The 14,108-nt window shown below is 40.8% G+C and overlaps 1 protein-coding gene across 1 annotated transcript in view; it reads left to right on the top strand.

Annotated features, from left to right (window-relative positions):
* The window catches only part of LOC121387050 (serine-rich adhesin for platelets-like), a 97,934-nt gene that overhangs the window by 67,175 nt on the left and 16,651 nt on the right, over positions 1 to 14,108 (top strand). Inside the window, exons 4-9 of the mRNA XM_041518062.1 lie at positions 965 to 1,054; positions 3,117 to 3,290; positions 5,142 to 5,261; positions 7,029 to 7,151; positions 8,288 to 8,398; positions 9,986 to 13,918. Of these exons, the coding sequence (XP_041373996.1) occupies positions 965 to 1,054; positions 3,117 to 3,290; positions 5,142 to 5,261; positions 7,029 to 7,151; positions 8,288 to 8,398; positions 9,986 to 13,918 (4,551 nt within the window). The remainder of the gene's footprint in view (positions 1 to 964; positions 1,055 to 3,116; positions 3,291 to 5,141; positions 5,262 to 7,028; positions 7,152 to 8,287; positions 8,399 to 9,985; positions 13,919 to 14,108) is intronic.

Here is a 14,108-nt window from a genome sequence, read left to right as displayed (position 1 = left end):
AATTATGAGTTTGTGACTAAAAATAGACTAAAACCTAACTCCGTAACTGTTACTTCTCAGACGCACGTGCCTTTTTAAAAATATGAGAAATACATATTGTGATATTAAAAACACCAGGATGGCCAAAAACACTTCGAATGTACGGAAATGGATAATCTAAGCCATAAAATCTAAGTAAAGTATGATTTCAATTAACAAAAAAGGCTGTAATAGTGAAAAATATGCCTTAGTGTTTAAAAACTAGGGTGTATCCCTTTAACTAAAAGCGGGTGCTGTTGGGTTTCTTCCTATAATTTGTGTATCAGTAATTAATGTGAAATATTTGATATCGATTAGCTCGAAAGTCGGCGATATGTAAAGGCATTTAACGTCAAACACAGGATTATTGCTGTATTAGAGCAGAAATCTCTGCTAACTTGATGGTAGGCAGAAATCCCACAGTTTCACTATAGAGTTATTATCTCTGAGAGCCAAGAGTGATTAAAACCTACCAGATGTTCGTCTAGTTCTCGAACGGCAGACTACCTGGGCTATTTAATAATGTGCTGAGGTGTCATTCAACATTCCTTTCCTTTTTTCTCTGTCACATCTAAGTTGTTAATAATATATTCATTCAACTTTGGGAGCGGGATTTAGCCGAGTCGGTTGAGTGCTCGCTTGAGGTGCTTGCGTTGCAGGAAAGAATCACCGCAGTGGATCCATTCAGCTGATTTTTTTTCTCATTCCAACCATTGCAGCACAACTGGTCAAAGGCCATGGTATGTGTTTTCCTGTCTATGGTATGGTGCATATTAAAAGATCCCATACTACTAATGAAAAAATGTAGCTGGTTTCCTCTGATGACTACATGTCAGAATTACCAAATGTTTGACATCCAATAGCCGATGATTAATTAATCGATGTGCTCATGTGGTGTCATTAAACAAAACAAACTTTGCATTCAACTTTCCTCTCTTTTGAACAGGTAAACCTACAGAAGTCTCAGTCACAGATCAGTGAACTGGAACGGGAAAACATGATGTTACTGAACCAAGTGAAGAAGCTGGAATCACAGGTAGAAATATATATTATATGCAGTGTCATTATAGAATATTAAAGAAGCTTCCATTTTGTATCATGTTTATGTTGCAACTGAAATAATTTTCAGGTGTCACGAGCTTTAACAAGTTACAATTAAAATTATTTTATGAGGGACATAAACATGATATGAAATGGTAGCGAGTTTAATATCCTATTTATTACCCATAATGGATCTTAATTTATATCACTCAACTTGTTTTGTTGACGTTCCTGTAAGGTTGTAGTGTGCCAATTGATGATGTTATCATGTGACGTCGAAGTGTTACGTCCCACTTGGCGTTCTAGTGGGATGTATAACTTTGATATGTATCAAGATGTTTTTAACCATATGGGTAATAATATGAAATATTAAACACAATGTAACTGTATTAATATTTTTTGGTAGCAGAATAATAAAAAAAATAAAAAAAATATTCACCTGTGTTTATCATCATTCTATATTTTTTATTATGGGAACAGTGGCTCTTCTCACTTAATTTAACTTATAAAATGTTATCAAGTATTAATTTTAGTTGAACTCTTTTTTTTTTTTAACTAACAGCTTAAAATAAATTGTTGAAGAGTTCATTTTATATCAATAAAAGAGAAAAAGAATTGCTTATATACACAAATCTTGTCAATGACATCATAGGACATAGGAGCAGAACTAGCTTAGTTGGCAGAGTGCTCGCTTGAGGTTCTTGTGTTGTAGGATCAAACTACATCAATGGTCGTGGTATGTGTTATCCTGTCTATAGGATGGTGCATGTTATAAAAGATCCCTTGCTACTAATGGAAATATGTAGCGGGTTTCCTCTCTAAGATGTAGCTAGGTTGGTAGAGTGCTTGTGTCGTAGGATCGAAACACATCAGTGGACTTATTTTCTAATTGAGTTTTTCCTGTCTCAACCAGTTCACCACGATCTGTATATCAAATGCCATGGTATGCATTATACTGTCTGTGGAATGGTGCATACTCAGGGGCCTGGCTTCCATATACGCAGGTACACAGCTGCGTACTACCTGAGGTTACAAATATGTTTTGTTTATTAAAATATATGATGTAAATGTGTGTATTCTCTATGTACTTGTGTTTTATTCCATCGCCGAAAAAGTCTGCGTACCACCTGAAAATCCCAAGCTAGGTCCCTGCATGTTATAAAAGGCCCTTTCCTAGTGATGGAAAAATATAGCGGGTTTCCTTTCTAAGACTGTATTTCAAAATTACCTAATGTTTCACTTTCAGTAGCCAGTTATTAATAAATCAGTGTGCTCTGGTGGTGTTGTTAAACAAAACAAACTTTATCTGAAGACTACATGTCAGGATTATAGGATATTAAACAAGCTTCCATTTCGTATCTGGGGCATGATGTAGCCCAGTGGTAAAGCATTCGCTTGATGCATGGTCGGTCTAGGATTGATCCCCGTTGGTTGTCCAATTGGGGTATTTCTCATTCCAGCCAGTGTTCCACAACTGGTGTAACAAAGGCCGTGGTATGTATTACCCTGTCTGTGGGATGGTGCATATGAAAGATCCCTTGCTGCTAATCGAAAAGAGTAGCCCATAAAGTGGTGACAGTGGGTTTCCTCTCTCAATATCTGTGTGGTCCTTAACCATATTTCTGACGCCATATAACCTTAAATGAAATGTGTTGAGTGCATCGTTCAATAAAACATTTCCTTCCTTCCTTCCATTTCGTATCATGTTTATGTCCCGAGTGAACTAATTTCATGAGGGACATAAACATGATACAAAATGGTAGCGAGTTTAATATCCTATTATCCATAATCAATCTTAATTTATGTCACTCAACTCGTTTCTTTAACGCTCCTATCAGGTTGGAGTGCACCAATCGATGACGTGGAAGTGTTACGTCCCACTTGGTGATTCATTAGCCCGTGATTAATAAATCAATTTACTCTAGTGGTATCGTTAAACAAAACAAACTTTTTTTTTTACTGAGGTAAGAAATTATAATTGACCTCTTCTATGGTAAAATGTTAAAATATACTTGAGATGGCAGCTTTATAACTATATTGCTTCAAACTTTGCCCAGATGAATGGGAAGGGAGACGACCAGGACAAGTCCAAGTTGTTGCTGCAGCGGTTGAAGATGTTGGAGGCGGAGAACTCGTCGCTGGTTCTCGAGAACGAACAGCAGCGCCAGCAGTATGAGAAGTGCCTCGACGAAATCGCCAACCAGGTTGTGCAGGCTCTTCTCGCTCAGAAGGTACAAAACTTACAGCAAATCTCACTGTTTAAGGGGAGATAATCACTCCCTCTCTCTCCATCACTCCCCTGAGACTAGTTCAAGAAGAGTGATGTTTAGCTCCCCTTAGCATGTGAATGTATGTGCTATTATTATGGTAAACTGATTGCCGCTTTTCTCGTGTCTAACCAGCAATTTGTAAGTGGTGAATTTAGTTCCATTGAGGGGCGGGATTTAGGTCAGTTGTTTGAGTGCTCGCTTGAGGTGCCTGCATTATAGGATCAAACCATCTCAGTGGATCCATTCAGTTGAATGGGCTTTTTTTCCCATTCTAACCAGTGAACCACAACTGTCTGTCTGGGATGGTGCATATAAAAGATCTCTTGCTGCATTAGGGAAAATGTAGTGGGTTTCCTCTGATGACTACGTGTCAGAATTACCAAATGTTTGACGTCCAATAGCTGATGAGTAATTAATCAGTGTGCTCTAGTGGTGTCGTTAAACAAAAAAACTTTAATTTTTATTGCAGATCTCACCATTTAAGGGGAGATAATCACTCCCTCTCCCCATCACTACCCTAAGACTAGTTTAAGGAGAGCATTTTTTAGCTCCCCTTAACATGTGAAGTTACATGTATGTGGTATAAGTATGTTAATATCTGACATGGTTCCCATGTTAGTTAGGGGAGCAGTCAATCACCTCAATTTTAAAAATAAATTTTTATGGCATGATCTGTTATTGTGGTACAACCTCTTCTAATGTAGAAACCTTATTGTAGAGATAGCTTTTCTAACGGAAGGTATGAAATGTTGTCATTTAATTTACATGTGGATTGTGCTGAACTATGTTTGTGTTACCTATTTGCAGTGCTTAGTGATATTTTGCTCGATGGTAATTAAAAAGCAGATAAAAAAACCCAACTGAACTAATATTAATAAAACAAAAAAATAATTATTGATTTTGTTTTATTAATAAATTATGTAGTGTTTTATATTACTTTGAAAATGGGTTATGCAATGAAAAAATATTATGCAAAACTAATTTACAAAACCCATTAATGGGTTGTGAAATTTTTCATTGTCCAAAATAATATATATTTTTAAAAATCAATTGACTTGACACAAATAATAAATCTTAAGATGACAAAACTAAAATATTAAATGTGATAATGCACCTTTAATGAATTCTAATTACTAAGTACGAGAAGAGTGCATAGAACTGGAGTTGAGTGTATGATATCAAACTTATGACGACAAAATGAAACAGTTAAATCTTATTACGCACCTATGATGAATTTCAGTAACTTTACAGACACTTCGAGAAGAATGTTTTTATTACATCAGACGTAAGACAACAAAATTGAAATGTTAGACGTGTCTATGCACCTTTAATAAATTCTAATTACTTTACAGACACTGATAAGAATGTGTGAAAGTGTGGAGTTGTGCGTATGATATCAAACTCATGTCAACAAAATGAAAATATTAAATGTGAATGTGCACCTTTAATGAAGTTTTGAATTACTTTACAGACACTACGAGAAGAATGCATAAAACATTGTTTCTATTACATCAGACTTATGACAACAAAATAACAATGTTAAATGTGTCTATGCACCTTTAATGAATTCTAATTACTTTCCAGACACTGCGAGAAGAATGTATAAAACATTGTTTTTATTACATCAGACTTAAGACAACAAAATTAAAATGTTAAATGTGTCTATGCACCTTTTATAAATTCTTCAGTTACTTTTCAGACACTGCGAGAAGAATGCATGAAACATTGTTTTTATTACATCAGACTTGTGACAACAAAATTAAAATGTTAGATGTGTCTATGAACCTTTAACGAATTCTTATTACTTTCCAGACCCTGCGAGAAGAATGCATGAAGCTGCAGACTCGTGTACACGACCTCGAACACCAGAACCGACAGCTCAACTACATGTTCCAGCAGCGGCTGCGGTACTCGAACGAACCGGCAGTGCAGGTTAGTGTCACATTACAAGTTGTCTCCCTTTAACAGAAGCAGCCAAGTGATAAAGCTTCTTTCCAAGATCCAAACATTTGCTGGATTGATGACCTTTAGGGAATAATTGTTTGTTTGTTTGTTTTGTTTGTTTGTTTGTTTTGTTTAACGACATCACAAGAGGACATAGATTTATTCATCATCGGCTATTGGATGTCAACCATTTGGTAATTTTACCGTTAGTACCAAGGGATCTTTTATATGCACAATCCCACAAACAAGACAGCACATACCACAGCCTTTGATATACGAGTCATGGTGCACTGGCTGGAATGAGAAATAACTCAATGGGCCACAGACGGGGATCGATCGCAGTCCGACCGCACATCAGCCGAGTGCTTTACCACTGGGCTACGTCCCACCCCTTTGGGGAATGAATTCACTGGGATAGATATGAGACCTGAGGTGCTTCTGTCGTAGGATCGAATCACCTCAGTGGTTTCATTCTCTCACCAAACCGTAAGGAAGGAAGGAAATGTTTTATTTAACAACACACTCAACACATTTTATTTTACGATTATATGGAGTCAGACATATGATTAAGGACCACACAGATAATGAGAGAGGAAACATGCTGTCGCCACTTCATGGGCTACTCTTTTCGATTAGCAGCAAGGGATCTTTTATATGTATCGTCCCACAGACAGGATATTACATACCACGGTCTTTATTACACCAGTTGTGGTGCACTGGCTGGAACGTGAAATAACTCAATGGGCCCACTGACTGGGATCGATCCTGGACTGTCCGCACATCAAGCAAACGCTTTACCACTGGGCTACATCCCACCCGCCTCACCAAACAGTGCCCCATGGCTGGTATATCAAAGGCAGTGGTATGTGCTGTCTTGTCTACTCTGGTTTACTCTGAGAATTTGTGTCAAAAATGAACAAATGTTTGACATCCAATAGCCAATGATTAATATATCAATGTGCTCTAGTGGTGTTGTTAAACGAAACAAACAATAACTTTAATTTTATTGAATGTTTGTTTAACAAAACCCCAGCACAAAAATACATATCGGCTATTGGGTGACTTTAATTTTATGTTCGAACACATGTTTATTGCAAATGTTAGTACATGTAAGCATTTAATTAATTGATACACTACATCAAAAGCAAAGTGTTTTTGTTACTTGTAATCTGTTTATTATATTGAAACAATAGTTTGACTATATATTTCATTTGTCCAAATTACTATTATAAACCTCTGTACAGTTTGACTACATGTGTATATACAAAATTGAAAATAAACTCTAATTATGATTACAATCTGTTATTATATTTAATGATGAAACAATAGTTTGACTATATTTCAGTTACCCAAAATAGTATTATAAACCTTTTTATATGCACTTTGATTCTATATAAAACTGTGACAACTCTCCTTTTATAATTACATGTTTAGTGTAATAAGTTAATTATTTAATTAAAAAAAGAAAACAATCCAAGTTTTATCTAGTTTATCAAACATTCCTCTCCTTTAAAACTTTGTTACAATGTTTGTCTCTGTGTATTCAGGTTTATCATTTAATAAAAAAAGAAAACAATCCAAGTTTTCTCCAGTTTATCAAACATTCCTTTCCTTGACAACTTTGTACAATGTTTGTCTCTGTGTATTCAGGTTTATCATTTAATAAAAAAAGAAAACAATCCAAGTTTTCTCCAGTTTATCAAACATTCCTTTCCTTTAAAACTTTGTTACAATGTTTGTCTCTGTGTTTTCCAGTCTCATGCTGTTTGTAAGGCACCAGCCAAGATTTCAGCACCTGAGGTGAAGAGTACCGACCCTGAAACAGACCCTGCTCGAACCTCACCCCCGCCAGCACCTCCCTTACACCCCCTTATACAGGTAGGTACTTCTGCTGTCCTCAGCACTGATTAAAGATGGGGGCAGGATTTAGCTCAGTGAGGTACTTGCATCAGTGGATCCATTCAGCTGATTGAGTTTTTTCGTGTTACAACCAGTGCACCACAACTGGTCAAAGGCTGTGGTACATGTATGTGCTTTTCTGTCTGTGAGAAAGTGCATATATAAAAGATCCCTTGCTGCATTAAGAAAAATGTAGCGGGTTTCCTCTATTGACTATGAGTCGGAATTACCAAATGTTTGACATCTAATAGCCAAAGATGAATAAATCAATGTGCTCTAGTGGTGTTGTTAAACAAAATGTTTTTTTAATTTTTTTATTTAGAGATGAGAGCAGGACATAGCCAAGTGGTAAAGCGCTCGCTTGAAGCGCAGTCGGTTTAGGATGGATCTCTGTCAGTGGCCCATTGGGTTATTTCTCGCTCCAGCCAGTGCACCACAACTGGTACTATCCTGTCTGTGAGATGGTGCATACAAAAGATCCCTTGCTACTAATGGTAAAATGTAGCGGGTTTTCTCTCTAAGACTATATGTCAAAATTACCAAATGTTTGACGTCCAATAGCCGATGATTAGTATACCAGTCATGGTACGCTGGCTAGAGTGAGAAATAGCCCAATGGGCGCACCAGCAGGGTTGATCCCAGACTGACCGTGCATCAAGCGAGTGCCATTCCACTGGGCTACGTCCCACCCTGCTATTATCTATGAGTAACCCATGTTGCAGCACTGAGCTTTTGTTCCATTCTCTATACTATGTGTCAAAATGTTGTCATGTTCGATGTCAAATACATGTAGTATTTATCTCCCCTTGATAGGATCCCTTGCTGCATTAGAAAAATGTAGCGCGTTTCCTCTGATGACTCCGTGTCAGAATAACCAAATGTTTGACATCCAATAGCTGATGATTAATTAATCAATGTGCTCTAGTGGTGTCGTTAAAGAAAACAAACTTCTTTAAAAAAAAAAAATTAAATTAAAATATTTGAGGAATATCAAACAAATATAACATAAATCTAAGAAAACCTATAATTCTTTTGTTAGTCATATTTTGTTTCAATGAATAATTAGTTTTTTTTCTGTTATCCACTTTTATCAAAAACATGTTTTATCTTTTTAGCAACAAATTATTCTACCTCATCAAAATCGCCAGTCCAGTAAACAAAGGGGAGCAACTCCTGTATATTTAGAGAACAGCACTGAGTCTATACAGAGTATGTGCAGTGACTACGTAAGTGGATTATTTTTAGTGCTCCACCAGTCTCCGTCCTTCTGTCTGTCTGACTGTCTGACTGTCTCTCTGTCTGTCTGTCTGACTGTGACTCTGTCTGTCTGACTGTCAATTTGACTCTCCGTCTGACTGTCCATCTGTCTGTCCTTCTGTCTGTCTGTCTGTCTGTCTGTCGGTCCGTCCGTCCGTCCGTCCGTCCGACTGTCTGTCTGACTGTCCGTCTGTCTGACTGTCCGTCTGTCTGTCTGTCTTTCTGTCTGTCTGTCTTTCTGTCTGTCTGTCTGTCTGTCTGTCCGTCCGTCCGTCCGTCCGTCCGTCCGTCCGTCCGTCCGTCCGTCCGTCCGTCTGACCGTCCTTCCGTCCGTCCGTCCGTCCGTCCGTCTGACTGTCCGTCTGTCTGACTCTCTGTCTGTTTGTCTGTCTGTCCGACTGTCCGACTGTCTGTCTGTCTGTCTGTCTGTCTGTCTGTCTGTCTGTCTGTCCGACTGTCTGTCTGTCTGTCTGTCTGTCTGTCCGACTGTCTGTATGTCTGTCTGTCTGTCTGTCCGACTGTCTGTCTGTCTGTCTGTCCGACTGTCTGTCTGTCTGTCCGACTGTCTGTCTGTCTGTCTGTCGGTCTGTCTGTCTGTCCCACATAGTTTTTCAGACTTTTTTTTCCACAGTGCCTCAAGATATTGAGCTGAAATTTTTTGTAATAATTGTAGAGTTACATATCAAGTTTGACTTTCGTGGGGATTTACTAATTTTATAATAGCTTTTTATGGTGGCACTGTTGTAAATTTTTAGGCCTGGCAATAGATTTAATTTGACAGAATTGTTCTTTTCTGTGTTGTTTCCTCTCTAAGACTATATGTCGAAATTACCAAAAGTTTGACATCTAATAGCCGTGCTCTAGTGGTGTTGTTAAACAAAACAAACTTTAACTTTGGTTTCTCTTCTAGATGTTTCTATGTTACTCTGCTTTCTTTCCTAGATGTTTCTATGTTACTCTGCTTTCTCTCCTAGATGTTTCTATGTCACTGTGCTTTCTCTCCCAGATGTTTCTATGTTACTCTGCTTTCTTTCCTAGATGTTTCTATGTCACTGTGCTTTCTCTCCTAGATATTTCTATGTTACTCTGCTTTCTCTCCTAGATGTTTCTATGTTACTCTGCTTTCTCTCCTAGATGTTTCTATGTTACTCTGCTTTCTCTCCTAGATGTTTCTATGTCACTGTGCCTTCTCTTTTAGATGTTCTCTGTTACTCTGCTTTCTCTCCTAGATATTTCTATGTTACTCTGCTTTTTCTTTCAGATGTTTCTATGTTACTCTGCTTTCTCTTCCAGATGTTTCTATGTTACTCTGCTTTCTCTCCTAGATATTTCTGTGTTACTCTGCTTTCTCTTCTAGATGTTTTTATGTTACTCTGCTTTCTCTCCTAGATGTTTCTATGTTACTATGCTTTCTCTCCTAGATGTTTCTATGTTACTCTGCCTTCTCTTTCAGATGTTTCTATGTTACTCTTGATTTCTTTTCTAGATGTATCTATGTTACTCTGCTTTCTTTTCTACATGTAGCTGTATCTATATTAATCTGGTTTCTCTTCCAGATGTTTGACGACAGTCCCGGCAAGCCACAGATGAGTTCTCCGCCGCCATGGTTGAAGGAGAAACTCGACAAGCAGACAGACGACAGACGCTCGAGTCGATCCTCCACCGAGAGTCCTTCCAGCATCCCCTCCTCGGCCAGCCCTGTCAGAAGCTTGTCCTCAAGTAGTACCCCGACCACAACTGTACCCCCTCCCCAGGACAGACACAGGTCAAAGAGCAGCCCGGCCCTGCAGATAAAAATCGAAACAGAATTCCCAGTGAACAATTCCAGTCCAAAGATTAAGCATGTGAATGTGTCTGACAGTGGTTGTAAGTCTTTGGACAGAAGTGAGCAGCAGACGGGGAGGAAAGTGATGAAGAGTCCATCTCGGTTGCATAAAAAAGTTAAAACTATTCCCAAGAGTCCAGTAAGTGGATCTGGATCTCCGGTGGTTCACAGCAAGATTCCCACCTCGTCAAAGGGTACGCCGGTCCTCTCGGCCAATCAGGTGCCTCAGCAGAGGACATGTGACTCTCCAAAATCGAATCTGTCCAATCAGAGAAGCAGCAGTGTTACACCTACAGGAAAGCCCATGCCTTCAGCCAGTCACATTCCTCCACAGAGGTCATGTGACTCTCCAAAATCAAATGTGTCCAATCAGAGAAGTGGTAACAACACAGGAGGTGTAGGAGTAGGAAGTCCTCGAGCATCTTCCAGGGGGATTCCCGTTCTCTCGGCGAATGCGCTTCCCAGACAGAGATCGTGCGAGTCTCCTAGGGAACCCGTCTGTAATGGAGTCCGCCGCCGGTCTTGTGACACCACACCGGAAAACCGGATCTCTGGTCCCAAACACAGCACCCCGTACGACGCAGCGAAACTGAGGCAGAGTCATGGGGCAAGGGAAGGCTCTCCAAGACGGGACGGCACCCATCCTGCGAGTCACGCGAAACAGAGCCCTCCGTTCCACAGTCAGTATTACTACGACTACAGCGACGAAGACAGTGACTGCCGTCCCGTGAATCCTGACTGCGACACGGAATCAACGATGTCGCTAAACGAACTCCTCGACAACAGCATGGATGGTGACCTTCAGCTAGATGACGACTTCCTCTCCGATTGGTCACCGATCTGCCTCTCGCCGACCAACCAGAATGCGGAGTATCCTCTAAACATGACCCCACAGGGTATGTTCTTCAACATGACCGGAGGAAAACCCGTCCCGATAATCCAGAGTAAGTCGGGTCCATATGCGACCATCATCGTTAAAGAAGGGAGATCATCGGTCGTCGACGAGGCTTACGGTCTCGCTGGGTGTCGTCCGCTGAGACCGGATAATTTAATTCTCGCACCGAGAGACAAGCACTTCACGTCCTGTGGGTTTTCGTCCAGTTCTTCAAGTGCCGAAGAGGCCAAGTCGTTTTTGTCATCGGCACAGACAGACATTCTTGAAACCTGTGTGGAAAATTCAAACGGCGAAGTAAACTCTGAGAAAAGTTGTGTCAATTCAAAACTTTCGAATTCGGAAAAAAGTGGGGAGAATTCAAGAACTTTAAACTCTGAAAAAAGTTTGGGAAATTCAAAAATTTTAAATGTTGAGAAAACAAGTGAAAATTCGAAACCTTTAAACAGTGAAAAAAGCATTGGAAATTCAATGGTTTTAAATGGTGAAAAAAGCATTGAAAACTCAAAGGTTTTAATCAGTGAAAAAAGCATTGAAAATTCAACGATGTTAAACAGTGAAACAGGCATTGAAAAATCAAGGGTTTTAAACAGTGAAAAAAGCATTGAAAATTCAGGTGTTTTAAACAGTAAAAAAAGTTGTGAAAATTCAAAAAAGTTGGAAACACCTATAAATGACGAGAATTCTTTAGCTGGTACATTCAGTATTGATGCCAATTCTCAGCAGTGCAGTGTTTCCCCCTCTGACCATTCCCCGAAAGAAAATCTCCCCAAAACATCCACACCTATTAGCGAACATGAAAGTGAAAGTAAGACAAAAATGGGTTTATCCAAAATACCGCTGATGAGTCCAACGAGTCCTAAAAAGGCTCCTCCCCCAATTCCGAAGAAACCAAAGTTTCAAAAGAACGTGCCCCAGCTGAAACTAGAATCTCCAACAAACAAGAGAAACGTGCAGAGTCTTCAGTCGAAAATCCCGCCCCCAGGAATTAAATCATCCGGAAGCTCATCGAATCCTTCTTCTCCAGTCAGTAAAACATCCTCTCCTGCCACCAGTCCCAAATCAGCATTAGCAGTTGGTGAAAAACAGTCTTGTTCTGTTGATCGGGACCAAAGTGAAAGTGAAAGTAGTCGACAGAACGTGACATGCGCCATCAAGCTCGGTCCTTTAAAAGGGTCGGAGAAAGTCAATGGGTTAGTCCTTGACAAACACGGCTTGCCTTATTTGTGCGAAAACCTTACAGTGGAGAGGCAGAGGGATCTGGCGGCGTTTCTCGTTCAGGACGTCATCGAACGGGTGAAGAATCAGGACGCGACCATCTACCAACCGAAATGTCAGCCGCTGGGTTCAGACACCGGCTTCGACAGTGTTCGCGTTGAGAGGTCCGGCAGCAAGGACGACGGCTATTCGACGATGTCCAGCGATATCCAACCAGAGGCTCTGAAGGAGTTTGCAGACCCTGTGTCCAAGGCTGAGGACGGCATCATCACTGATTTGGAGAAACTGGCCGAATCGGCGCTGAGTAAAGTGAAAGGACAGCTGCAAGACTTCTCCAGTGACCCCGACTCAGCGATGGAGAATTCCACGCACAGCTGTGAAATGCGGACATCCTCTCACAGCCTGTCTTCTCAGGTGTCTTCTTCCAGCGGAGAAGGAATCTTAAGTCCTGGACACAAGGTTCAGAATATGAAGAAGTTCTTTGAAGATGCTGCTAAGAACACGTCTCGTTCCGAACAACAGCAGCAAGGCGACCGGTCTCCGATAGTCTCGCCACAGAGTCCGATCACACACTGTCACAGCGAACTGGGGAAAATCTCCAAAATACCGATCTTCCAACACGGCGTGCCACTTTCTACCACAGCAACCACTCAGGACAGTACAGAGTGTTCGAGAATTCCAGCTTCAGAGAAACCTATGCAAAACCGAACTATACAACCTAGTGCCAAAGGAAGTGATCCCAAAGGAGCTTCCTCCACTCAGGACAGAAATATTTTTCAAAGTGATCCACAAGGAAAAGCCTCTACTCAGGTGAGAAACATTTTTGACTTGAGGAAGGACAACTCCAGTTTATCGGAGGGGAGCTGTAATTCCAGTGAGGACGACATCAGCCTCAACGACGGATCTGTCCCTGCGACGGACATCTTCTACCAGGACGTGTCTTCTTCATCATCTGGTTCATCATCATCATCATCATCATCATCATCAAGGGATGATTCCGGTCTGGGCCACATGATGTCTCTTCACATAAGCGAGGAGAAGATCCTCGAAGACATCCCTGAAGACGATGAGTGGGAGATCTTGCACAACAAGAATGTCCAGGAACACTTCCACAACCAGTACGACCTGCACCACAACCCCACCGGCGTGCACTTCATCGTCAAGGATGGCGTCTCCATGGAAACAGTTCGCCCTCTGTCGGCGGCATCATCAGCGTCAGCGTCGGTCAGTTCCATCACTCTGACTCTCTCCTCTCCGACACCACCGGCCTCCGTCGTGCCTTCTATGTGCCTTGTCAAGGCCAGGTCGGAGACGGAGTTGTCTTCCCTCCGTCACCCGCGAACTACCTCAAAATACGAAGACTTCCTCGACGGTAACTGGGACAGCGGGAAGGTGCCCGAACGGTCGGCGTCCGTCTCCGAGATGGATGTCCGCGAGCCGGCCGAGACCGATCTGTTGAGAGCCTTTCGACGCACAGTCGTCCGGATAAGTGTCGACGAGGATGCAGTCTTGTGCAGAGTGCAGAGTATTATCAACAGACTGTACACCTCACAGGTAATGCTTTATAAATCACAGGTAGACTGTACACCTCATAGGTAATGCTTTATAAAGCACATGTAGACTGTACACCTCACAGGTAATGCTTTATAAATCACAGATAGATTGTACATCTCACAGGTAATGCTTTATAAATCACAGGTAGACTGTACACATCAGAGGTAATGCTTTATAAATCACAGGTAGA

The sequence above is a fragment of the Gigantopelta aegis genome, chromosome 13, assembly GCF_016097555.1.
Source record: "Gigantopelta aegis isolate Gae_Host chromosome 13, Gae_host_genome, whole genome shotgun sequence".
NCBI lineage: Eukaryota > Metazoa > Mollusca > Gastropoda > Neomphalida > Peltospiridae > Gigantopelta > Gigantopelta aegis.
The sequence above is the reverse complement of the archived record's forward strand: the minus strand, read 5'-3'. Positions and strand labels throughout refer to the sequence as shown.